A 27,215-nucleotide genomic window follows, 5' to 3' on the forward strand; every position below is an offset into this window, starting at 1 on the left:
ATATCAGAGTTTAACAATCTGGATTGCTAATAGAACCATTTATCATGGAGCGGTCATTTATTTTATGTTAGCAGCCCAGGTCCTGTTCCCAAAGGTCTATGGAAATGGGGTGCATATAATGAACTCAAGTAAGAGTCACTTTGTTTAAAAGTGAAAACACTACTCGAGTCAATTAAAATGGGCCCAGGTGCTGGGCTCTGTCTGGTCCTTTTGATGATCCTCTCGCTGTGTGTAGCACCCTGCTCCCGGCTCTGTTTTTATGTTGCTGGAGGTGATGGAAATGGCCTTATAAAACTCTGGCCCGTGACTTCTGGACGGCAGCCCGTGTTGTTTATTGAGACATGGCTTCAGCGCTTACTGCTGGATCTGGACACAACTGCCCTCGCCATCCACAGGGCTCTGGCTCCCATTAATGAATTTAAATGAGCGCCTGTATTTCCTCTGACAGCACGCATCTGTCTGGTTAGAGAGGCCGGGTAGACTGGAAGGCTTTATGCATTCTCATGGACTTTTATGATTTCGAATCCACCCATAATTTGGAGAACATTTAGAGAAATCAGATATTGTGGAAATTGTACTGAGGTTTTCAAAAATTACGCTGCATATGATTCAGATTCTATAACACTTATCGATGTATGTAGAGAAACAATATTTTGTTCGTTAGATATACAGAATAATACACATTTAGATTTTTTTTTTTTACCAGCAAGATAAGCTGTACAGTTTCTAACTGTATGTGATTCCACATGTTTTTGGATATTGCTGAAATAGAGATCTGTAACAGACGTTTAAAAACTGAAAAAACGGCTTGGTTTTTCAAAGGATTAAGCTATTGTATGCCTTTCTGTTGTCTCTGCCTACTGTATGTCTGTAAACTAGGCCAGTCGAGTGGGTGTTGGTAATGATTTGATTAACTGGCTTTGGTGGCTCATGACATATCTTGCTGAGAGTGAGTTTGTCATATGAGAGGGAGATTGATGCGGGAGCGTCTCTGCTCCCCCCCTGCCTGTTTCTGCTGAGTCGGGCCGGCCCGTAGGGAAGATGTCAAGTAGTAAACACCTCCCAGTCTGGCCCCTGGACCTGGGCCGGGCCGAAACAGGCTCAGTATGCCTTCTGGACCTGGGGCCGGGCCTAAACAGGTTCAGTCTGCCCCCTGGACCTGGGGCTAGGCCTAAACAGGCTCAATCTGGCCCCTGGACCTGGGGCTAGGCCTAAACTAGCTCTGCGTCCCTCAGCGCCAGGGAGGCAGAGCGGGTGGGAGAAACCAGGGAGACAACAATGGGATAGGCCTGCTCCCTTGTACCGAGGAGGACTAATACTAATCCCAAGGTTTTTTCTTTGAGTCATAAACATAGGTAATATACAATGACAACCATAGCTATCTGTGTTTGGCTAAACATGGTTGCTATTGAAGTGGCTGGAGGCAATGTGAAGGTGGAGCGTTCACCAGGTGCTCGTTATAGACGATGGGAAGATTATTTAGATTGTGAGGAACCCCAGGTCCTGGACAATGGCTACCCTGGTAGGAGATGGATGGAGAGGAGCCTGGCTGTGTAAATAGTGTTTTAAGAGAGGTGTGTTAGCGATAAGGACAGTTTCTTTATCACCTCTGTGAAGTCTGGGCTGCGACAGTGAGTAATTGATGGAAGCTGGATGCGCAGCCCTGCCGCAGTCTACGAGCTGCATAGGGAGCACTCGGGGGGTCAGGCCGCTGGCAGAGAAAAATGCGCCCCAAAAAGCTCTGCGTCCACCTCCTATTCCAAAAGGACGGCCACTAATCTTCCTGAGAAGGGAATTTCTTTTCTTTTTTTTTTCTCCTCTGTCTAAATGAGGCCCTTCCCAAGGAGGGTTCACAGGCCTTGTGAGAAGCGGGAGGAGAAAGGAGGCCCCTGACATTGGGAAGGCTAATGCTTCCTTCCACACGGACATGTTTCTCTCATTCAGAACAGCCTCGTTGGTTACTTACAGTACGGACACTGATCTAGTATGATACCATAACTGTCATCATCAACACTTGGATTACAAAATGTGATGGGGGGGGGGGGGGGGGGACATAAAGTGATGATTTTAATGACTTTAAAGAATTGCCAATTTCCTAAATAAAATGTAGTTGGCTTATTATTGCAGAACACCAGACTTCAGCACAGCCATCACTTATGCATTTGAGGAATTACATGCTCCACATTACAAAAGCATACTTTTTCCATAGTGCCCAGGATTGGAGACCTCAGTGGATTATATTAGCACTATTAACCAGTGTTCCATTCAAGTCATTTGTAGCACTATATGCTGCTCTCTATGGTTGTGGCTGCTGCAAGTACTTCCATCTCTCCCACATGGAAACACTCTTGTACTGACGGCGCAAACAGAATCATTGTGGTAATGGGATTTCTGCACACATACATTTCTGTGGCTCTTTGTAAACATTTAGCTTGATGGCTTTCCAAGATGCCCTCTTCCTTTTATCTTGAATTTCGCTTGGGGGACTGGCTAGCCAGGAGAGCCTTTAAGATTAGATATACTAAGTGAAAGCAGAGTGTTTTCTCATTTTTTTGTCCATTTATAGGCAGGCAGTTGATTGCCTGATAAAAATAAACTTTTTTCAAAGGTTTTTTCTCTCTTTGCAATAACTGTTTTTTTTGTGCCTGAACCTAGTCATTAAAGGGACCTCAACTTAAAAAATCGACTTTAAAATTAATGGCCCAGATACTCAAGATACCAGAGAGACACTTATGTAATTTTGTCTTCCTCAAAATTTGTCACAAGGGTAAAAAAAAAAAAAGCTCTATGCATTTTTAAAGCAAAAGGAAGGGCAGAAGGAAAGGCAGAGCCACTGCAGTTGTATTTAAAGTATCTAGATTGATGATTCATACATAAGGATGTTTGTTATGGAGAGCAACATTTTTCTTCCTATCACCCAGGAGGATCAAAAAGCATGTTTTTTACACTTTGGTGCATTTTATTCCCTGTGTAGAGCACAAAGTACGTAATAGTGAGCTTTGGGCAATGTCTGAAGACATAAATCTCTCAAAGCCATTAGAGTTTGCATGCACTGAGCCCAAAAACAACATGCTACATTCCTGGAGATTTACAAGTGTTGGGAGAGAGGTTGGGAGCGATATATGGATGCTTTAGGGGATTAAGCCAAACTCCCCCACCTCCTTTTTTCTCATTCAAGAAGCAGCATGCCATTCCCAGCATGTTCCCATTTATCCCTGCCTGCAAATTACTCCTCGCCTAGCATCTTTGGGATTTGAGCAGGTCCCCCCTCCTCCAGACTCAGCCCTCTGCAACACAGACCCAGGGCAGGGTGCTTTCCTCAGCTGGGGAAAGAGAAGAACTTAGGTTTAGAACATAGGAACATGGCACCACCCAGGCTATGAGCCCCAGTGATCTCCAGCCAGTGCTGTGAGTCAGAGGTCCTGCCCAGCCCAGAATGTTAGTTCACTGTCTGACAGTGCAGCCACAGAGCTGTGGATTACCCCAATAATAATAAACAGATCGGGGGGAGGAGAGCGTGAGGGGAGTGAGTGTGGACTGGGAGAGCGCTGTACCTCCTTGTGTAAACAGGTCAGGGCGTGGGGAACCGGGAAGGACCGCGGCGTCTAGCCTCAGACCAGACTGACCAAAGTTTTCTTGCGGCCCTCAGACACATCTGCCTTCCGCGGAATGAAAACACCACATGTTTAACGATCAACCCCGGTCATAAACTGAGGGTCACTTCACCGTGACTATGTGTCCATGTCAGAATGAAAACGGCAGAGATAGACCAAATACATCTTCAAGTGTTAAAGTCATAACCACCAAGTACAATCCTGGGTAAGTGACTGTCCTGTATGTGCAGTATTCACTCTTGTGCTATACAGATATACTAAACTTATACAGTGTGAGTGTATACAAGTATATATACGTTTCTTATGTTCTGATAACACAAAAGACAGACTTGTCGCCAGGCTGCAGTGTAGGCTGTAACACTCCAGCTCTAATACCCATCCTCAGCAAGCACTGCCTTGACATAACTGTCAGTCAGAGTTGACAGAGTTGACGCTCAGCCTCTCTCCACTGTCTCAAACTGGGAGCCATAGTGCTCTTCCTCTCCCCTGAGCAGTGGTCAACTGGACAGCAGACCTACTAGATTTGATTTGATTTGATCATGTGCTACTGACCTGTGTATCCAGCCAGAAAAGAACAGATCAAGAATTATTGAGCATTACAAATCACTGTGGCTTCAGCAGGGTGTGTTGAGGATCTTTCGCGTGCGTGCGTGCGTGCGTGCGTGCGTGCGTGCGTGCGTGCGTAAACAGTGCTCATTTGCATGGTAAGGGCATGATAAACCGTTCAAGTCCAGCACTAGGACACCAGATTCAATGAACTATGAAGGCCTTGATTAGTTGAATCAGGTTTGTTAGTGCTAGGCTAGAATATGCTGCCCATGGGTCCCCAAGGAATGGAGATGAGAAACTCTGGACAAGAGGACAGCCTTGGGTGAGGCCTGGGTCATGGGAGACAGGATCAGAGTGAGAGGTTCAGTGTTTGGTTTGTGATGTAGTATTGTTTTCTTCCTCTATTCTTCTTCTATCCTCAGTGGTGTGCTGACATTAGAGAGGATGGGCTGTAGCCAGGTATCGCTGGGCTCCAGGTGGAGTTTCCATCAGTCATTCATGCCTCTCCTTGCTGGAGGAGACTCCCAGGCACAGCTGTGCCACAGAAACAAAAGCAAACTCAAACCCTCCCTCATCATGCCTGGTCGTAGTGCTTTCAGTCTGACACCACCATGTGTGTGTAGATCCATCCATACTTCCACGGACACTACATACCAGAGGTCTGACAAGCATCAGGGGAGGAAGTTGCCCATTCTGACGAAATATTTATTAGTATATTTCCCTTTAAACCCAGAGACGCAATTCACAAACAATTCACAAACTCAGAGACTAAAGAAAATTATGAATAAGAGAACCCTACACATATCTGACCTTCACACTCAGGGTCTGAGGTTGAGGTAAAAAAATAGGTACCGTACTCTTGCCTTGATCATTATAAATAGGTTGCAGGCTGATTTAAATCAGTTTTTTTCTTGATCTAAAAAGCAATGAACAAATCGGAATGCTTCATTTAAGCAGTAATACTGGCACAAAGAGTTGATGAGGAAATATTTCCCATACCCAGCATGGGTCCGTTTCTAATTTCATCTCACAAAAGAAAGAAAGGGCGGAGGGCAAGACATGAGAAAGCTGTGGGCTGTGGGCTGAGGCAGAGACACAGGAGGCAGGGTGGGTGGGTGAGGAACGGGGGGTTTAGTTTGGATCAACAATGAGACCCCACATCTATTCAATCCCCCTGCTTTAGTTGTCCATCATAATGACATGTGATTTGGTTTGGATTTAAGACTGGTTAGCGGTAACACCACTGCTTCCCATGAGTATTTGCCCCATACAGACAGGAAAATGTAGGTTTTATGAGGCCATCTATCTCTGTATTGCCATCAAAATGAAATGGATGAGTTATCACATGGATATTTGATATTTCATGATATTAGGTTTTCTTTTTCCTTTCTCAATTTGTTCATTTGTCAATCAGACTACAGCCCACTTTTTGTTCTTTTCTTTTTGAGACATTATCATAGGGAATAGGTGTTTAAGCAAAAAAACATTGTGTTCACTTCTTTATTTATGTTGAAAAATAACTGTTTCAGAGTGTGAACTTTATATCAGAAAGTTATTTGAAATAAAAGGATTGTTTTGTCACTATGAAGGCAAACATCTTGAGATTAGCAATAATGTCTAGTTATGACTGTTTTAATTTAATACAGAAATCAAAGCACAATTGAGGACAGAAGTACTGCAGTGTAAATGTCTGTTAATTATAAATTGTTACAAATTACCAGGTTGTCACAGATACTAACAGCACAGCCAAAGTGTGAGTCTTACAGTAGGTGTTCCACTTCTCTTACGAGTAACTTGTTTCTGTTAAACCTGACACAGCTACACGTCATCAGTGGCCAATGCCAACTGTTAAACATTATTAAGCCAGTGCAATTCTCTAATTCAACATAAACCGTATTGAGGAATATTTTCCCTCATAAAGACACTGAAGTAAATATCTCCCCATTAGACAGCCTTAATAAAAAAGCTCCTTTGTATGAGTAGCAATCCAGACTTAATCCACATGCTCTCCCCAACTTCAAAGTGACACATTTACAATGATTATGTCATAGCATAGATACAGTACTTTAATAAATTCCAACTTTCTAAAATACTTGTTGTTATGGTAATTCCTTAAGAGCTATAGTCCATAATACTGACAAGAACCCCCCATGCCAGTGTTGGAAGTCAGCCTCCACAATGTAGATTGTTCCCAGTAGGGCTGTGTTATCCACTGAATGTGGATTCAGTGGAACTGACAAAATTGGGTCCAAATAAGGTGATCATTGCCTCTAGTAGAAGACATCTCTTCCCTTCCGGCTTACAAAAGACCCGCCTCTGAATGAGGGCCTTTGTACTTTCACATGGGACCGCCCCATCTCCTCCCCCAGTGCTACTCTTGATCCCCCATCATCAGTCTGCCTAAAACAGGCCCAGGACGGGACAGGATGGGAAGGAACTGCCATTGAGTTGGAAACACAGGCTTGGAGGAAATCAAAACACCCAGTGGCACTTGAGTGAAGTGGCAGGGCTACCCAGGGTACGGCTGGGAGGGGGAAGGCAGGGGGTGAGAAGGGGGTAAATAGTGATTGATCTATTTTCACTAATGACATGGCAGTCATTCAGATTACTTCAACAATGTGTTGAGAATAGGGTAGAGTTAGACCTCTCTTCATTGGCAAGTGTTTTGGCTTTAAAAGCGAAAGAGGCATCTTGTATGGGAGCCAAAAGCCAGCTAGGGAATTAGACAGCTCTGTACGTAACATCTGAGTTTGAGTTTGAATTTATTTCATTCTGGCTTGCATTCAACAGAGACTGAGTTGTTCAGAATATACAATTTACAATTGCACAATAGTTTGAAACACAGTAAGATTAAAATAAAAACAAATCTTACAGTTACAGTGACAAAACACAACTACGCACAAAAATAAGTTCCAGAAGAAACTTTATGGGCTATTTTGGTAGTAGAAAAAGTTTAAAGATTCAAATATTTTGGTTGGATCAGGACCTGAGCTTGTGATGTGAGCGGTACTGGAGTGGAAGAGAAAGCCGACGTTCCACTGTTCTTATTACCTTCTCACACTCTGGTCACATGACGTCTGCTCCGCTCACACTCTGGTCACATGACGTCTGCTCCGCTCACGGTCCACTCACATCGGATTTTTTTTTTAAATGCTGTAGAAAAATTAAATAGAAGCTTTATACAAGAAATCATGAACAACTAATAAACAGATAGTAGGCTATTTCAGCGTTGCGACTTGCGCCCGCCCCTGTCGGTCCTGTGAGGTCCGATGCACTTGAAAGTTTACGCCGCTTCAAATCCCCCTTTGTGCAAAGTTGTGATCACTAATGGTGTCATTTCTACAAACAAAGAATCCATAATCTCTAAAGCCTGCATCACATTTAGGAAAATGAATAACAATAATGTAAATTTAGCCTACATATTGGTTGTAGCCTCAGTTTTAATTTCTCATATTTTCTTTCAAGTCACAATTTAATTAATTGAGTGAATGCTTGTTTTTTTGCCAATAGGCCCGACACATTACAGTGTCCTATGAATTACAGTGCCCTGGAAACATTAATTTCCTACACTGACATGCTCTGAATGACACATGTCTCATCGACGGTAAAACTCTATCATGGCTGACAACCTGTCTGCAATCTTACTAGAAGTAGAGCTGATGATGAGGCCCTGCACAGCTCTGGTCTCCTTTGGCTCAGGCTCTGGCTCTCGCCTCAGAGTCTCTGGTGGGATGTCAGGTTTCACAGCCCTCCCTCTGCCCAACGGGTCCCATGGATCAGGCTCTCATATCACAATCAAGGGGATTCCTCTGTTCAATTAGAGCCTCTGAGCTCATCTCTGCAATTAGTAGTCTCTACCCTGGCTCTGTAATATTACAAGCAGCAGAGTCTGATGACTATCAATGTGGGTCTTAATGGGTAAACCTACACTATTTAAAAAAAAAAATGCAGCTTGTGCCATTAAGCAACCATGCTCAGTGTTAGAAGAAAATGTCTCTTTATTTTCAATTCTCTTCCTATGTTGATTTACATATTTGTATTATTGCTCAAATGTGATCAGGAAATGTTACCACTGGCTCTACAGTACATTTCTTAGCAGGGCAATGGTTCTTAGACTATACTAATTGTTGGTGTAACATGCTTTGTCTTCATGTCCTTGGTTGAGTGTGTACAAACTAATTAGCCACCAAACCAGGCCAGACACAGACTAGAATAGGGTCAGAAAGCATGCACCATCTTGCTCTGTTCATATATCCATTTTCTGTGCTATTAAGCAATTTCATCATGGGTATAATTATGGAATGCATACCTCTTTAAATACATCTCACTGTAAGCGACATTGTCATAGTTTGATGTTTTTGTTAAAGATCCCATATGTGATTGTGAGTCATTGAGATCTATGTTGATCTTCCTCCCTGGGATGAGAGGTTGGAGTCAGGGTTTAATTGTGTACTCGGCTGCCATTGTGTGGGCAGCTTTTTTCCCCAGTAAGCACTTTATCATTACACACAGCACTGTTTGCCTGCTTTTGTGCCCCTGCCATTGGTATTCAGCTGCTGAATTGTGGGGGTCAAAGGTGGCCCATTGGGGATGTGTTGGAGAGAGGTCGCTGGAGAGGGTTGTGGAGTCCCTGCAGTCTTTATGAAGACCTGTCCAGGCCCCTCAACCAGCCCAAGATCAATATTACACTTTGCTGAGGAGACTTATTGCTTATTGTTGCAAGTGTTGACTGGCTTGTCCAACAATGTTTGCTAGCATTTTAGAGGGACTTTGAGTAGTGTGTTAGCAAAGCTCAGCCAGGCAGTGTGTACTTCTCCATCCTACTGACAGTCATAGACAAGCGACTGTTGAGGGGTTACCTCAATGCTCTCGTCCTTCTTGTTCACTGTGGCTTCAGAACATTGCAGTTTAAGCCATGCCTAAGTGTGTTTCTGAGCAGTTCCCTCTCCCTGGCCAGGGTCTGAGAGTGGAGACTTCCTCCTGGCTGAGCTCTGCTCTGCAGCACTGTGTGGCCTGCTGCTTGGGGTAAAGCGGGCTCCCGCAGCGACTGTGAGGGGAAGAAAGGCAGTGGAGTAGTGGGGTCAGGCAGTGATGTATGGTCCAGTCAGGAACACAGCTTCCTGCCATGTCTCCTCAGCGCTGGAGCACCGAGCAGCTCCACACAGCTCCCCTCTGAAGGAACATGCAGTGTACCCATGCTCTCTCTCCACTTTTGAACTGAGAAGAGTTTTACTAGAGACTTTTAAGATTTAAGATTTAAGAATTTTATTTTATTTGTGCAAATAGGAAAACATTTTTTAATTCCTGAATGAAAAGCATCAATGCAATATTTTTTGGACAAAGCATGTATTTACAAAAGGTGTTTTTCAATGTTGTGTTGCTGTATCAATGCTATCATAATAACAGAAAGCTTAAAAATCTGCTTTACAGTCTCTGTAAGCTAAACCAGGCCTAGGGACACAGCTCTTGCCGTCATTGTGTTATTTATGTTCGGAAACACAGAGCGCACAGCTGGCCTGGGATGGAAAATTGAAAGAAAGAAAACAGTGAAGTTATGCTTTTATGAGGAGCAGGACAATTTACAATGGCATACTGGATGTGAGGCATTTCAAGACAAAATTGAGGGCCCCCAAACAGACAGTCAAGGAGAGGGTCTCCAGCTGGGAAGCCCCCCTGCAAAGATGCAGGGATCCAAACGTAGGGGAGGGATCCACACCCTGCAGCTGTTACTCGTTTAGCTTTTATAAGAAAGTCTCTGGCTGAGATGGTTTCTCCGGAGCCTGTTGAGGGACCGCTAAGCTGTGTCAACTGTAACAGTCATGTTGTGTTTCAACGCCACTCTGACTGCAACCCAGTATTGGCTGTAGGGTGATCTAATGGACTTCAATGAGGATTAGAATATCAATTCCCCCTCTGTCTCTCTCCTGACCACACCTCTTTAATGGAGATAGTGCTGGGCCTGGCCATTCTGAAGGACCTGAAACAGCTCTTTGTATGGAGGGCCAGGGTTTGGATAAGCTAAGCCAGAGAGGTCAAAGGACAAGGGAGAAGGACAAGAGCCAGGCCAATAGGCTCATACGCATGCATTCACAGAGCTGAGGTTTAGCCATCTGGATTGAAATAGGAGCTGTCCTGTCACAAACTCTCTGAATGTGGCGACAGACTTTGCCGGGCTGTTTGAAGAGCTTAGTTGAAGTGGAGCAGCCCATTTTGGGAACACTTGGAGCTCTTTTTATACATCTCTGGAAGCCAGTGGGGAGTCTGCTTCATATCACCTCCAGCGGTGAAGTGCCACATCAAACAAACCCAGAGAAAAAGTCAAAACAGCGCTACAGTAGAGTCAGGGGACGATGACATAAATATAGACACACACCTCTGTTTCTAATACAAATACAGTTGGACTTGTGGGATACAGTGGAACTCCATGTCGCAAATACAGTGGGACCAGTGGGCACATTTCACCTGACAGGTCACAGGCAGTTTCCCGTGGAGTCAGATGGGAGGCTTGTAGAGTGCTTACGACAGGGCCGTTAGACTGTTGTTCTATTTCTGTGTGTTAGAGGAATAGGACTCGTGAGCAGGAGAGGAGCGTCAAGAGGCGCAAAGCAGGACGTGCTGGCTATTTCTGCGTGTGAACCATCAATCACTGCTATGGGTGTATACAATGAGGAGGAGGAGAAGAAAAGAATTGCGCACCATTCAAAACAGCCCCAGGCTTTGTTTTGTTTTTTATTGTGCTCCCTTCAATCTTACATCGTTGAGATCCACTCTTATCAAGGAACCTCATCAACCTCACCTAACACGAGCAGTGGGTTGCTCAGAGCTAATGTGTAAAACAGAGTCACTTGTTTTCAGGGGTTATTTTTAGAGGTATAAGCCGATTTTTTTCTCTCTTCTTTGAGATGAACTAGGTCCTTGTTTAATTTACTGATGAGCCATTGGAGTAATTTCCCCATTCAGCTGGTACCCTTCAGCGAAGTGTAATCCCAGCTGCCCCCTAGGAAGGGTGCCAGTGGGGTAATATGAATGTTAGCAGGGGAGCACAGTGACAGCCCCAGTAGCACCAATTTAATTCATTGTATTTTAATTATCACTTTCATTCACCAGGTACACCTCTTCCTTGGGTTTTCTCGACAGCCTACCTTTTATCATTGGCCAGTCTTAAAGATAATAAACTTTTGGTTTAAGGTAATTACTTAATCTCGACAAACCTGTGTGTTAAGCAGTGCTATTAAGCGAGGGGGCAATAAATCAGGACACGGTGAGGTGGGTGATTACTCCACAGTGTAATCACTCTTTGGGACCCTTGCAGTCTTAAGTACCTAAATTACACAAACAGCATGCTAACAACAAGGCGCTTGTCGTGGGGATGCAGCGGAGGCCCGTCAGCCTGCGCCTCGCTCCGTTTGTTAATGCCAGCCACCGCATGCTCACCTTCAGCACCGTGACGCATGGAGGTTATTAGTAGGTGGCCTAAGCCCAGGTGACAAATGCTGATAACCCCCCCCCACACACACACACACAGGCACACACACACACACACACACACACACACACACACGCAGGTGCGCCCACACACACACACACACACATGCACGCACACACACACACACACACACATTACAATGCTACTACACAGGTATAGCAACTTAATTAACAGCATTTTCTACATAAAAGGATGATGATTTGTAGCAGTAGAATCAGGTATCCTCTCTCCATCAGGAAAATGTCTTCGTCTTTAGCAGTGGGCCTGTGCCTGTAGCGACAGGCAACTGAAGGCTCCAGAAGCCAGAAACTGTGTGTCTTCCTGTCATTTCCCAGGATGCAGTGCAGCGTGAGGCCTCATGTGGAGCAGTTGCCATTTCGTTGTGTAGTTGGGACACAAGCCAGCTTATTCTGCTGGAATTTCCTGTCTAAGTCTAATTTCCCGTCATTCTGTAAGTAAGACAGAAAGCTGTTTTAATTTGACAGGCGAGGTCTCGCCTCTCAGGATATCATTACTGCCATTGAGCACTTCCTCCAAGAGGGAGCCTCTAAAGTCCGCTAGGAGATAATATGAATAGGGTTTCTGTTTACCTTTCAATTCATATAAAAGCAATAGGACTGTCAACACCTGATATAAGTTCCATGTGTTTTCACCTGAAGACAGATACAGAAAGGGCATAACTGTGGAAATATCTCTGCATGAAAGACTGAGTCAAATGGAATAAAAAAATGGTAACTTAGGTACCACAACGCTGGAGAGTAAACTCACTCAGACAGATGTATCTCATCCAAATTTCTATCTTAAGTCCTCCAACAAAATGCAGGCAGTGGTACGGTCTAATGAGAGCCCAGTGTTTCTGCATGTGTGGAGGGGGTGACTATGAAAAAGTGAGGGGGCCTGCTGCGGTGTTGCGCCAGATGTGAAAACAAATGTTATCACCCAAAGACTAATAGATGTGAGGGCCTAAGCGGGACATTCCAACACTGCTTGCCCAGGGGGGATTGGGCCCAGTGAATCAGGTAAACGTGCCTCTTGAACTCTCCAGAGCGCTCGCCTTTTGTTCTCCCTGTGGTGTGTGAACAATGGAGCTGTCTGGGTGATAGAACAAGCCTGCTCTGTCAAATCCCCCCAACGGCTGCTGTGGCTGGAACTGTTCTGGCTGGGGCTGAGGCTGGGGCTGGGGCTGTGCTGACTGGTCCAAGACACAGCAGCCATGCCGCCTGCAGCCTTTGAGCTCCCTGGGGGGGGGGGGGGGGAGTAATAACGGACTACAGTAATGTGTACACCACTGAAATTGAAACAGCCGCTTGTGTTTGTAGTGTAATTTCCTTCAGTAATACTAGAGAGCTTCACATAATTTCAATCTTACATATTTTACTGTGGCCCAAAACAGGTCCCTGTTGATTAGGAATAACTTGTCAACAACAAAGCGGTCACCCCACCATGCTTTTGGGTGAACAGCTGAGGGATCGGGCTATGGATGTAAGGACTGACAGTGAATGCTAAAAATTGTTAAAAAAAATGTTTTACAAACAATGGAGAAAAACAAGCTGGCTTCCGGTGGGGTAAGGCAGTTGAACTAAACTCATGAGGCATTTGTAAGTTATATTCTTCAAGAATGAATGGCTGTATATCATTAATGTAAAGGTTCATCCCAGATTTCCCCTTTTATCTCACTTTTCAAAAATATTTTTGGGGAATAGATGACGAGAGAAGAGAATTCCAGTGTTGTCGGGAGCTGATCTTCTCTGTCATGTTTTTGTGACCTAGTTCTGGCTGCCCTTTGTCTTGAGCCCCCCATTATCCCCTCCGATAATGCACCCCAACCATTATTAATGGTGTATTAACTTGGGCTGCCCTGTGAATGGGGCTGTTTGGTTTGCACCCACTCAACCACCCTATGCAGTCACACAGAGGGCTATTATACTGGTGACAACACATCACCACGGAAAATGTCCTCCACGACACCGCTGCAGCATGGAGTAGACAGGGATGTGGACACTTTCTCTACGGAGGGGGGAATGGAGTTAGCTATAGCAATGCTCCGTTGTCCATGTTGTGTTACAAACAGCTGCAGAGCATTATTGTGGTGCTGGTAGATTTTTCAATGTCAGGTGTGCTTTATGGTGTTTTAGATCAATTAAACACAAGCCTGGGGTCGTTTTCCATGACAAACACTTGAACTGGGAAATATGACCTAAGCATGAGTCACATACAGCTTTTGCACAAAAACACAAGCCTGCCGATAGGCTGCTCTACTGGAAACTAAGTCATTTTGCGCGTGGTCACTGAAGAGCTAACTATTCTTTTGAAAGTCCAAAGTGGAGAAATGTCTTGTATTTTCAACACCTGAACACGCAGCATCTCTCCTTAAACTAAATAAAGCTCAGACAGAAAGGAGAGGTCAAAACGTCGGCCATCTTGAGACAAAGCACATATACCCTGAAATAAGCCCTCTTAAGTCAGGCTCTGTGGCATTGTGCAGACCTACTGGAGTGGGGCCATTTCCTGGCCGCAGGGACGGGCCTGTCCATCATGTTGTCAGGCACAGAGTGAGAGCAATGGCCTTGGAATGCTGACTCACACAGGTCCTCTCCGCTGGGCCCTGGAGGCCCTCCTGTGCATGGCAGGTACAGATAATGATCCGTGGGCCTGACCCCTCTGCTCCCTGCTCCCAGGTCACCCCTGACTCCCGCTGCTGCACATGATGCCCAAAGAATTTTAATATAGTCCAGAGATCAGCTGGCCCTCCTCTTTTCTCCTTCCAGCCGAAAAAAATGTCACACAAGTTTACAATTAAAGGGTCTAACTGGAAGGGATGGAAATGTTCCCAGTTCGTAACAAGCACTTTGAGAAACAGTGGGAGAGAGAGAGTTAATGTTCTTCATGGAACATATCCAGAAGAAAAAGGCAGAGTAACAAGAACAAATAAAAACATCTAATGAGAAACAAAACTCTATAAAAAAAACTTTAAGACCCCAAAAGATCTATTTATGTAGCAGTAAAAGAGGCTTCAAACATCAGCTGTGGTTTCTTGTTATCACAACAAAAATGAAGAGCTGTTGTTTTTCATAAGATATCCAGTGTCCAAAAAGATTTTATGATCGGAAAACACTAATTTTGATCCTTTGTTGTTACAAATAAAAACTACCACAAAAATGACAGTACTTGTAAAAGCTTCCAATTACTAAGCAGCAGAGGCACCTTTGATAGATAAACCTGTATTGTGTTTCATTCAGCCCTGACACTGATTGCCTAAAATCCATAATAATTGTGCAATCATTTTGTGGCATTTCTGGAATTAGAGTGTGCCATTGTTTGTTTACATGTGTGCATGGGAGTGATTGAATGAGTGTCTGAAAGGCTTGGCAGTGCTGTTCTGTGCTGTCTACAGTGCTGCTAGTCGTCCTGAGGCGGGAGGGGCTGTTTGGACGGGAAGAAGGCTAGAAGAAGAAGGGTTTTCCCAATGCTGCCAGCTCCAGTTTGCGTTGGGGCTGCAGTTTTCCTTCATACAGTCCATCATCTCGCCTAGTTCAAAGACTGTCTAGCTGCAGGTCTTTGTCAAAAGCCCAGTTGGATATCTTTTATGTTCAAGATGTAGGATTTCTTAGGATGACTTTGATTATTTATTTATTCCACTTCTCTTGTGTGATAGTGCCAATATTTTACACGAAACTGCTCAGCGTGCTCTGAAATTCATGTTGCTTTATTGTAGCCCTTTTGCCTTTGAAATTTATTTTTGAAAGCCTAGCTTTTTTTAAAAGTCTTATTTTTTCCTCTCTTCCTCTTCTCTTCTCTCTATTCTGCAGCCCCTCACCATATATTCCCGACGTTCCACACGCCCATCCCGATTGACATGCGTCACCACGAGGGGCGATACCACTACGAGCCTCACGCTCTACATGCCATGCATGGGTAAGTCTTCCAGCTTATATTTACACATACACTTCCTGTTTAAATTGGTCAATGATAGATACTGTATCCATTATAAAGACTGATCAACTGTCTTTATGTGTTGGTCCAACAAATGGCTTACAACCTAAGTATTATTCTAAATATAACAGCACACTCCACGGTGATGGTGAGAGTTGATTCTATTTTCACGCTTTATCCATCATTTCCAACTTGAGTAGATGATACTCCTATGTGTGTCTTTCAAACATTCTGCACAGCAGGAGTGAAAGCTTCAGGTGTAAACCAGGATTTCACATTCAAATTGTTGGCTGAACAACAGTGGCTTCTAACTTGTAAGACCACAGACTCACGCTAACACTCCACAGCATTTGGAGGGCAACCTTCCAGGGCGTACGATCATGAGAGGGAAAGTGTTGGCCAGCTTAATATTAAAGACAGATGAAACATATTCTTTAAAAGAGAAAATGAATAGCCAATGTCAGTTACAGAGAATGTTAACATATCCCCTCACATCTCTAGTGCCTGGTGTTTTATTATGTGGGACAGCTTTGCTTTTTGGCTTGTATTGAACCAGAGGCCTGTGGCCAATAGACATCCTCTTTCCATTAGTACTCTGCAGCGCTGGATCCATCACACATTACATACAGTACATACAACCTACATCAGCCCTTTATATTCATTAATGTGTTATAGTGAAGCTAATCTGTCGCCCCCAGCTAACACAATAATTAAACTCTCACAGCACAAAGGTCACTGATGCAGTGCGGCTCAACAGTAGTTAACTGTGTGGGTCATTGGATAATTAGCCTGGTCACTGGGATTGTCATGTACATGACACACTTTAAAAAAAACTAAATTGAACAAGAATGTTTGTAGAGTTTTCTGTGCCAAAGTTACCTTTATCTAAAGAACGATAGTAAAAAAATAAAAAAAATAAAGTATATAAAATTCTGGAAACAGTGCTCTAACATTTAAATTCACAGATTTGATGGTGATACATACTGTGTGCCTAGCAGAAGCAGGGCTATTCATCACAGGAGCAGGGAAGCAGGGGGAGAACAAACCTGTCTCTGTACTCGGCTACCTTGATTAATGTGATTTGATCTTGACAGTGGACCCCTAATTCATCAAGACCTTGATCTAACTGTCGTTTCCTCTGCCTGTGCCAAATTCATCTAATTACAGGAACATTGCCCGGCAAATTAAGTGTGGTGTCATTTGTCGGGAGCCGCTGCACTTTATTATACACTCGTGGCGTCGTGTCAGAGGTCCCCTCCTTGATTGTCTAACATGACATCTCCATACAGTCCCCTTTATCATTGTTTGCATATAACATAATGAGGGTGCTGGTTATTTTGTCAAAGCTGTCATAAAAGCGGCACTGGGAAGCTGGGTTTTTTCCGACTGTGTGGAGGACAGCTTTTTTTTACCCGTAGCGAATGACAGCAGTCCTGAGCTGCAGCGCTTCCTCCTCAGACAGAGCACACTGGGGATAGCCCCCTCTGTCTTCACGTCTCTGAACAGGAGGAGACTCAGTGGGCTTGGAGCTATCAGCCACCCACACTGGCTGTGACACTGGCTATACCTGCTCTTCACACTGCACTGTGACCAATCAGGGCTTTAGGACCTTCGGTAGCTTCATCTGAAGTTTTACTCGGGAAGACTTTGTTAGATAGGCCTACTAGCATAACTAGCATGCAGCCAATTTCCAGCCAATGACGATTCAGAGAGAATAATGAGGTTATGATTATAACAGCATTATTCTCACAGAGATGAATTTGCCCCTATTAATATGAACATTAAAAACAAATGTATCTCCACATTGTAGCCTGAAAAAGTGGAAGTTCCATGTCTTACTTATAAAAACAGTTTCTACGGTTATACAGAATCTGGCAGCTGTTGTGTGCAATTAGATGATGTTTGAACAATTTACAGTACAGATATTCCTACTGTACAGGGTGGCCGGTCGGAGCATAGTGTGGTGGTGGATCCACATGCTGAGCAGACTAGAGTAAAAAAAGAACTGTTGTCCATCGCCTCAGAAATGCCTATATTGTCATTAAGTTACAGTTTCAAACCCCATCATCCAGTGAACTGTTTGTTTGTATGTAGGTCATTTCTTTCTCTCTTTGCATAGGGAGGAGTGCAAACATATTGCCTGTTAAATTTGAGCCCAAGCCATCCATATCATGTTGCAGGCCCATAAACCTACAGCAGGAGTTTATTCTAGCGCTGTAGCGGATGATGTGATTTATCTAAATCAGAGCTCTACCCCAGAGGTACAGACGAGACTGTGTCACACGGTAATTCATCTCTAGTGTCGCAAACCAGCCCTGCGCAGGGACATGCCAGACAGATACACACACACACACACACACACACACACACACACACACACACACACACACACACACACACGCACGCACCCACACACACACACGCCAAATATGATATGAGATCTGAAGGCTATGAGAGGATGATGTTGGTATGGCCCCTCAGTGAGGCAGCAGCTCCTGTTCAGTTCAGTTCAGTTCAGTTCTGTTCTGTTCTGTTCTGTTCTGTTCTGTTCTGTTCTGTTCTGTTCTGTTCTGTTCTGTTCTGTTCTGTTCTGTTCTGTTCCGTTTTGTTCTTGGTTGTGGGAGCCTCCTTCTCAGCAGGGTGGCTGAGGTGAGAATCCCACTGCCTCCCTGGTCTCACACTTGCATGGCGCCAAACACCGCTACGCTCCGTGGACTGGCATTGCGCATTTGAAACCCTGCATAGTAATGAAAACCATTCCACAGGCAGGACTTTAAAATTTGAATATTACATTACTTATTTAGGTGCTAAGCATCATGGGCTGTTTTAGGTGTACTCTTCTTCATGGATGGGGTTTGTTTGAGCAAAGCATTTTGCGGACTTTTTCAAGTCTGTGATCTTGTTATGGGACTGATATGCAGGTGATTCAGAGTGTTTCCTCGTAGTGCATAAACATTTCAAGTTCTATTTAGAAGGCTTATTTGTGATTATGAAGAGAAGCCAGAGTGAAAGTACTGTATACTCAGATAGGACAATTTCCAGGCTGTTCCATGTTGAGGCCTTATCAGTATGTATACATGTAAGATGTAGAGGTAATAGTGGTGGAAGAATTAATAATGCAGAGAATTTTTCTCAGATCAATATCTCCTTTATAAATCAAACAAAAGGTTTGTTTCACTTCTGATGCAATCGCGCTATAGCACTACAATAGAATAAGATCATTGTTTTCTCTGTTGAGTCATTGCACATACAATATTTAGTGTAGTTTAGTGTTGATCCAACCATGAATTATGTTTCTATGGATGTATTGTAGTTTAACCACTGTGATATCCACATATAGCCACAATGGGGTGATAACGGGGTGAGTTTCGCAATAACAATGGATCTTCGAGTTTCACAAACCAGTTCACGAACAACTTAGCTAACATGCAATGTAGTTTGGCGAGTGTTTCCGAAACCACCTTGTAACTCACACATTTGTGAAGTTCATCTTGAAGTGGATAGGAATATGTATCGATCAATGCCTAATTGAGAGGCCAGACAAGCTGCTCTCAGATCAGCTTTCACCACTGAAATTCTGACCTTCGTATAAGAGGTTAATACAGAAGACTGACATTGGACCAGTTCTTATAATAAACGTTTGTCTATGTCGACATTGAGGCGTGCACTTTGACAGGCACGTGTGCAACAATCTCAAAGCAATTTCAATGCATGCATTTGTTTAAAAAATTTAAAGAAATGCTATCACAGAGTGGACTATCATAATCATGTTGATGAAGATTTGCTTTTGTTACAGTTCACGATTCAAAATGTGGGCATACACAAAGCGCTTTATACAAAATGTTGACTTTATGCTGTGCTGTAAAAAGAAGCTGCATTTTTCTCAATATGCCCCACAATAATTGAAAATATTCACAGATGTCCATGTTTATGTAAAAACATTTAAGAGTTATTTTTAATGTGTAACACTTTTTGTTTTGCTTGCCAAGACCTGCTTCTTGGAATCTGCAATATTTAAACTTGTTAGTTCTATGTTTGTGGTGTATTGTCGATGTGTAAAGTGAAGCTGGAGGGCAAATTTCGCCTAACGCAGCTCTCATAATTTCACAAAAGAATTGAAGTACTACGTGAGCTATGAAGGCTTTCGTGAAACATGCCTAAACTGCAGAGGGTTTATAACAGTGACTTCAAGAAGTGACTTCAACATTGACTGATCTACTGTGTTAACAGAATAGTCAATATTTATTGTGTCAAACAATAGCGTTTTTCCTAAATGATGCAACTGTTGTAAGTCAGTGCACTCTCCCAACCTGTAGCCTCATGGTTGTCTAACAGGAAGGCGGCTAGAGAGATGAATAGTCTGTGGTCAGAGGCTGAGGAGGGTGGACTCGACTATAAACTAGGTAGACTGATAAGAGTATTTAGGTGCCAGTCCGTATTATCAGGAGTACATAAGTTGCTGTGTAATCTGTGAGGTGTACTTCAGCCTCACTGGGATGTCTGTTTCCTCTCAGGCTCCAAACAGAGAGCCCTTTATGGTCATCCATATGCTAGGTCTCAAGGCAGAAAGTTGACCCTGGCACAAACCTTGTAATCCGGAGGCATTTACTTGAAATGGAGTGGACTTGGGTCACGCACAGACTGATCCCCAGAGACAGTGGGGATAAATGAGAGATTGAGGTCAACCTGGATGGGTAATGCTGGATCTCAGACCCACCTCTCACACCCACAGCCACACTGGCCAACTGTCTGCTAACAGATTTTCATTCCAAACAAATCTCACTTCACTTCACAAGCCATAAGGCTACTTACTGTAAGTATTATTGCAATTTTCATAACAGATTTTCTAAGGATACATCGGTTGATTATCTTATCATTCATTCATATGAAGTCCGCTCTTGATGATTAGAGTGTGCTGATAAATGTACAAGGTTTATTTCTGGGTCACAGGGAAAATATTATGATTAGGAGCATGTCTAGGTCTGCTCTTTTTTAGGATGTAGTGTTGTTGCTATCGTACTTTTAGACTCCAGTCTGGGTAAATGATAGGCTGTCTGGTACAGTAGATGTCTGGAGAGTCTGGTGAAGGTGTCTGAAGTGCTGAATGAAAGCAAGTTGTAGGAAACTGACTGTCTCCTGTTGTCAGTCTGTTCAGCTACCACTGAGGCACACCTCTCATTGACATGCCATATAGGTTCCTCTCCAGGTCAGACCTCATATCACACACTGGCTGGGCATCTTCAAAGAGTCTGCCGTGTCTGGGGCAAACGAACAATGTCAGGAACTTGTTCAAACTGGCTACAGTGTCAGCCAAACTCTCATGTGGAGGATTGAGCCTTTTGGCTGCCAAATACCCTAACAATCTAACCCTGCTATGACCCTGGAGGAACTTTGGAGGTTGTGTTACAGTCTATTTTTCTGTGGATGAGGTAACTTGAGGTAAACGAGTGAGACACCAGGTAATGCCTCAGGGATATGTAATCTCATTACATGGTTGCGTGCCATCGGATGGGTCCGCCCACCCTGTCTGTACGACTGGATGACCCCGTCTCACCAGAGACCTCGCAACTCATATCCAGTCACAACTCATATCCAGATCAAAGCTTGATAGACTTAGGAATGGTATTAGACATTGTCTCATTTTCATCACAGTCTACGTATACAGAGAAAAGGAGACATCATCATATCAGGTTCACTGATTAATTACTTCAGGCTCAGACCTGATTCACTTGCCTGCAGAGTTTACACTAGAGTCTCAGATATGTGTGTGTGCGAACCAGTGCTCTGTTTTGCATGGCACAGTGGTTCAGCAGAGAGAACTGTACCTTTCGAGGTTCGAGACAGGGTAAGTCCAGTAAGGGACCCTTTTTGTTTTATTTGTTGTCTTCCTTTTCAGTCTTATCTGCCACAGTGTTTTAAGTATTGTAACTAAAGAACATTACTTGTAGGTCGTGTTAATAAGTGAATGTTCTCTTCTCCTCCACCCCCCCCCCCCCCACCCTCTCTCTCTCTCTCTCTCTTTCTCTCTCCGTCCTCCAGGCCTATAGGACTAGCAGGCAGCCCAGTCATTTCAGACATCTCCCTGATCCGTCTGTCCCCCCACGCTGCCGGCACAGGGGAGTCACCCTTCAGCCCCCCACACCCCTATGTCAACCCCCACATGGAACACTACCTGCGGACCATGCACAGCAGCCCCACCCTCTCCATGATCTCAGCCGCACGAGGACTCAGCCCTGCAGACTGTGAGTTACTGCACATAAACCACTCACTGCATTGACATCCTCTACCCACCATACACTTGCATATTGACCTTGCATATTAATCTTAAGAAATAGGAACTGTATAATTGATGAAGGATTTAATTCTTGATGGAGAATTGTATTATAGGACTCGAGTCATTATCGAAAGGGATGCAGTGTAATCGTTTTCAAGGTGGTCTGGGCATTTGAGGTAGTGAATGTCAGTAAACAGTCACAGCCTAGCAGAGAGTAGTAGCATGTCTGTGAGTGTGAGCATACAGATTAGGTTAGACACATACAAACTACACCAATGTGTGAATTGGCCTAACATGCCATAGATTGCACTGTGGGACACTTTGACCTCTGGTCCCAGGTGTTTGGTACTCTGAGGGGTTCTTGGAAAGCCACGGAAATTGATAAAAGAAAAGCAAGCCAACAGAATTCCCCAAATCCACCCAGACGTGATGACAAGTCTTTCTTCAGAGCTGAATTACAATAACAGGTTGAGGCGAGCAGCCAGAATGGGAAATAAATCACCTTTTACAGTCTGTCAACAGTAATGTGCCTGTGCCTTTAAAGTTAAATAAGCAGTGTGCTGGAGATCTTGCAGTGATAAAGCTATGTGAAAGAGAAAAGATGGAGGCTATTTTAGGTTAAGGGAATGCAAATAGGTAGAGGAGAAGGCCTTGGGTTTCATTCAGTAGAGATAGGCTATTTCGTTTTATGGTGACCAGGTGACCCTTTTCAAAAGCAACCGCTAGAGCTGGACATTTAAGACTTGGATAGTGTTCTTTTCTCAATGTGATTGGATACATGAAAGTAAAACAAATTACTTATTCATTATCGCTGGCCAGCACACAGTGACATTACAACAGCGTTGTACTGTAACGATGTAACCGAGGCAGACAGAGGATCGGCTGCTGTTTCTTCTTGCTGTTTCTGTTCTACATTAAATTAACATTACATTAGCATTGAGAGAGGGCTCCTCTGGGTCTGCTCTGCTGTGTTATACCTCATTCACATTCTCCCCCCAAAAATTCTATTGAGTTGAATTTGATTAAAAAAAGAGTTGTTTTACAGGGACAGCTCTGGCCGTTATCTGCTTCTATAGGTATGCTCCTCATTTTAGCCAATACAAAATGACTCCATCTAAGTGGTTATGTGATCCTTAGGAGAGACAGAGGGAGAGGGAGAGGGAGAGAGAGAGAGAGAGAGAGAGAGAGAGACAGTGAGAGAGAGAGAGATAGCGATGGAGAGAGAGAGAAGGTCTGTGTTCTGCTATGAAGTCAGCACAAGCAGATGCCTGTTCTTTTTAACAGCAGTGCAGCCTAATTGTGTCTGAGAGATCACTTACACTGGGAGAGGTGACTCGGCAGAGGGGAAACAGGTTGTTCCTCTGCACCCCGACCTTAAACAGAGCAGACATTTCCTCTCCCAAATCCCTACAGGGGCAGATAGAGCGTTAGGCGCCCCGGGACAGACTGCCATACAACGGCAAGCCATGTAAAACAAATGGATATCTCACTCTTATTGCTACTGACACTTTTAAAAGCAGTTTACAGGGTGCAGATGTTAACACCGTAGCACCACTATTACTGTAGGACACAGGGCCCGTCCACTCTGGAAACTCCATCTATGTTTTCAGAGAGAGAGAGGGAGAAAGAGAAAGAGAGAGAGGAGAGAGAGAGAGAGAAGGAGAGAGCATGGCATCTCCACTACTTTGTTTATGAGGCAGAGGAAATGCAGGAATGCGGAGGCCCCTCTCTCCCTGCCTTTATCTCCAGGAGCACTGACACACCCCACTGCACATCACTGGCCTCCTCTCTCCCGTTCCTCTTGTCCACATCAATGTCTCTGTAGGACAGTGTCGTCACGTAGCCGCGCGGCCTTTCAGAAGTGTCTGCGGCATGTGGAGAGACTGACTAGAATGTCCTCCCTTCACTCATTCTCACTCCTGCCTCCTTCCTCCCCCCGCAGTGGCTCATGAACACTTGAAAGAGCGTGGCCTGTTCGGGCTGCCTCCGCCCCCTCCCGGAGCCAGTCCTGCCGAGTACTACCACCTGATGGCCAGCCATCGCAACCCCTACGGAGACCTGCTCATGCAGGGGGCTGGAGCCGCCCACCTGCCTGAATACATCACCCCCGTGGACGGTGAGTGACTGTAGGACAACTAGAGAGAGGGTCAAGCAGGCAATTTGCTTCCACCAAAAAGCACTGTGCAAAGCACTAAAACCATGTGCAAAGACCACTTTGTTAATTCGGTGTCACCGCAAAGTGCATCTGTCCCAGCCAACACAAACTTTGCATCAATGTAGGCGGGGCAGTAAATGGGAGATTTTGTAGGACATGCCAAGGGGAGTTGGAATACTTAAACACCTATGATGTTCCACGTTCAAGTGTTACCAATAGGCGAAAGTAGATGCTTATTTGATCATAACGGCAGCAGTTGTCGCCTGTCGTTATCCCCACCCGGTCATTGCAGGAGACCTTCCCTCCGCCAACTGAAACTTTGCTGAACAACATAACCAACTTAGCGGTCACGCCCAATAAAACTTAGTGTAGCGCAGCGCTCTTTAGTGGGAGCAAATTGGGGCCCTATATCTGGAATGACTCCTCCTATGTGGATTATATACAGTGGGGGAAATAATTATTTGATCCCCTGCTGATTTTGTTAGTTTGCCCGATTACAAAGAAATGAGTGGTCTATAATTTTGGTACTTTTATTTTAACAAATAGAGACAGAATATCAACAAAGAAGTCCAGAAAAAACACATTATATAAAGTTATAAATTAATTTGCATTCGATCGAAGGAAATAAGTATTTGATCCCCAAGCAAAACATGACTTAGTACATGGTGGAGAAACCCTTGCTGGCAAGCACAGAAGTCAGATGTTTCTTATAGTTGGTCACCAGGTTTGCACACATCTCAGGAGGGATTTTGGTCCACTCCTCTTTACAGATCCTCTCCAAATCCTGAAGGTTTCAAGGCTTTTGCTTGGCAACTCGAAGCTTCAGCTCCCTCCACAAATTTTCGATAGGATTAAGGTCTGGAGACTAGCTAGGCCACTCCATGACCTTAGTGTGCTTCTTCTTGAGCCACTCCTTTGTAACCTTGGCCGTATGTTTTGGGTCATTGTCATGCTGGAAGACCCATCCACGACCCATCCTCAGTGCTCTGGCTGAGGGAAGGAGGTTCTCGTCCAAGATCTTATGGTACATGGCCCCGTCCATTGGCCCCTCAATGCAGTGAAGTCGTCCTATACCCTTAGCAGAGAAACAACCCCAAAGCATAATGTTTCCACCTCCGTGTTTGACGGTGGGGATGGTGTTCTTGGGATTGTAGCATTCAGCATTTCTCTCCCTCCAAACACGAAGAGTCGAATATATGCCAAAGAGTTAAATTTTGGTCTTATCTGACCACATCACCTTCTCCCAAGCCTTCTCTGAATCATTTAGGTGTTCATTGGCAAACTTCAGATGGGCCTGTACATGTGCCTTCTTGAGCAGGGGGACCTTGCGGGCACTGCAGGATTTCAATCCGTTACGGTGTAGTGTGTTACCAATGGTTTTCTTGGTGACTGTGGTCCCAGCTGCCTTGAGATCATTACCAAGCTCCTCCCGTGTAGTTCTGGGCTGATCCCTCACCCTTCTCATGATCATCCTTACCCCACGAGGCAAGATCTTGCATGGAGCTCCAGGCCGAGGGCGATTGATGGTTATTTTGTATTTCTTCCATTTTCTAATAATTGCACCAACAGTTGTCTCCTTCTCACCAAGCTTCTTGCTGATGGTCTTGTAGCCCATTCCAGCCTTGTGCAGGTCTACAACTCTTACCCTGATGTCCTTTGAATGTTCTTTAGTCTTGCCCATGGTGGTGGAGAGGTTGGAATGGAAGAGATTGATTCTATTGATAGGTGTCTTTTATACCCATAACAAGCAGAGATTAGGAGTACTTTTCCTAAAGTGACAGGACTAATCTGTGTGCCTCATGGGCATATAACCGGTCTGTATGAGCCAGAATTCTTGCTGGTTTGTAGGGGATCAAATACTTATTTCCTTCGATCAAATGCAAATTAATTTATAACTTTATATAATGTGTTTTTCTGGACTTCTTTGTTGATATTCTGTCTCTATTTGTTAAGCTAAAAGTACCATAAAAATTATAGACCGCTCATTTCTTTGTAATCGGGCAAACTAACAAAATCAGCAGGGGATCAAATAATTATTTCCCCCACTGTATGTTATATGATGTTTGTTTAAAGTGAGCATTCTGTTGCATCATTGCATTGACTGTAGTTTTCAGTGGAGGGGTGTGTAACTTACGGATTGTTTTGAGATGACCCCAGGTGAATGATGAAACTGAGATCAGCGCTAGCTAAATATAAAAGGGATGGATACATGTTTTATTTAAAACAAACTCAAACGGAAGTATCCTCAGGTAACAGCAGTATGTGCAGTATTTATTTCTCAAGTCTTTGCCAGGACATTTCTATAAACAACAAGAGTGATTGTACTAAGATGACATTTGGTGTAAGAGATTATTCTTTGAGCGTAGACATTAGTTCAGAGGTATGCTTAATGTAATGAATGCCTATATTCATCCTCCACCTCCTCTCTCCTTAAAAGGGCAGCTAGGGAGAGAGGGATTATGGAGGGAGGGATTGTGTTACGATGAATACCAGGGCTGAAGCATCATCTATCAGGGTCTGTGTTTTTCATGAATTGCCATTGACACCTACTGTACCTGCATGAAACCACCCATATTTGCATTCAGTGTCCTTATATCACTGACAGTTTCAGAAACTGACATTTACTGAAGCAAGGACACTTCTTAGCATGCAGTCAGTTTCACTTGAATTTATATGAAAAAAAAACAACGGTGTATTATTTTGTTCTGTAGTGGATAGTATCCCCCTATCACTGGATGACATTTACGGTGACAGGAGTTAAGGACACTGATATAGAGGCAGGCGATGGAGATAATGGTGGATTGATTCTCACTCTGTAATCAGACATGGAGGGACATCCCCGCAATCCATCATGGTGTGAGGCTCACAGGCAAGCCTCTACTCAACAGGAAGGTGTTACTAGCCACTGCTTCCTCCACGACGCAGCTGATAAAACGTATCCCACCATGGTTACCCCCAGCAGCTCACACTGTCCTCACAACCCCTAATGAAACAGCCTGAAGGCCCGGGTCACGCACTTATGCTCAGAGGCAATGGAAAGATCACACCAATACCCCTAGAATATATTCAGCGATGGATGATGTTGGTCAGTGTGGGTTAACATTGGGGAAGTCAATGTTCTCATCCAGCTGTGTGTTGTACAGCCTCCATACTGAGGTTGTGAACGAACCGCTGTGTTGTGGTGTCTGAGCCAAGCCTTTAGGG

The 27,215-nt window shown here is 44.2% G+C and overlaps 1 protein-coding gene across 1 annotated transcript in view; it reads left to right on the forward strand.

Moving 5' to 3' along the window:
• Positions 1–27,215, forward strand: part of LOC310815269 (zinc finger protein GLI2-like) — a 64,829-nt gene that overhangs the window by 13,885 nt on the left and 23,729 nt on the right. The window contains exons 3-5 of the mRNA XM_083685005.1: positions 15,459–15,564; positions 21,622–21,824; positions 23,799–23,972. Coding sequence (XP_083541131.1) covers positions 15,459–15,564; positions 21,622–21,824; positions 23,799–23,972 — 483 coding nt within the window. The remainder of the gene's footprint in view (positions 1–15,458; positions 15,565–21,621; positions 21,825–23,798; positions 23,973–27,215) is intronic.

The sequence above is a fragment of the Argentina silus genome, assembly GCF_951799395.1.
Source record: "Argentina silus genome assembly, chromosome: 14".
Classification (NCBI taxonomy): domain Eukaryota; kingdom Metazoa; phylum Chordata; class Actinopteri; order Argentiniformes; family Argentinidae; genus Argentina; species Argentina silus.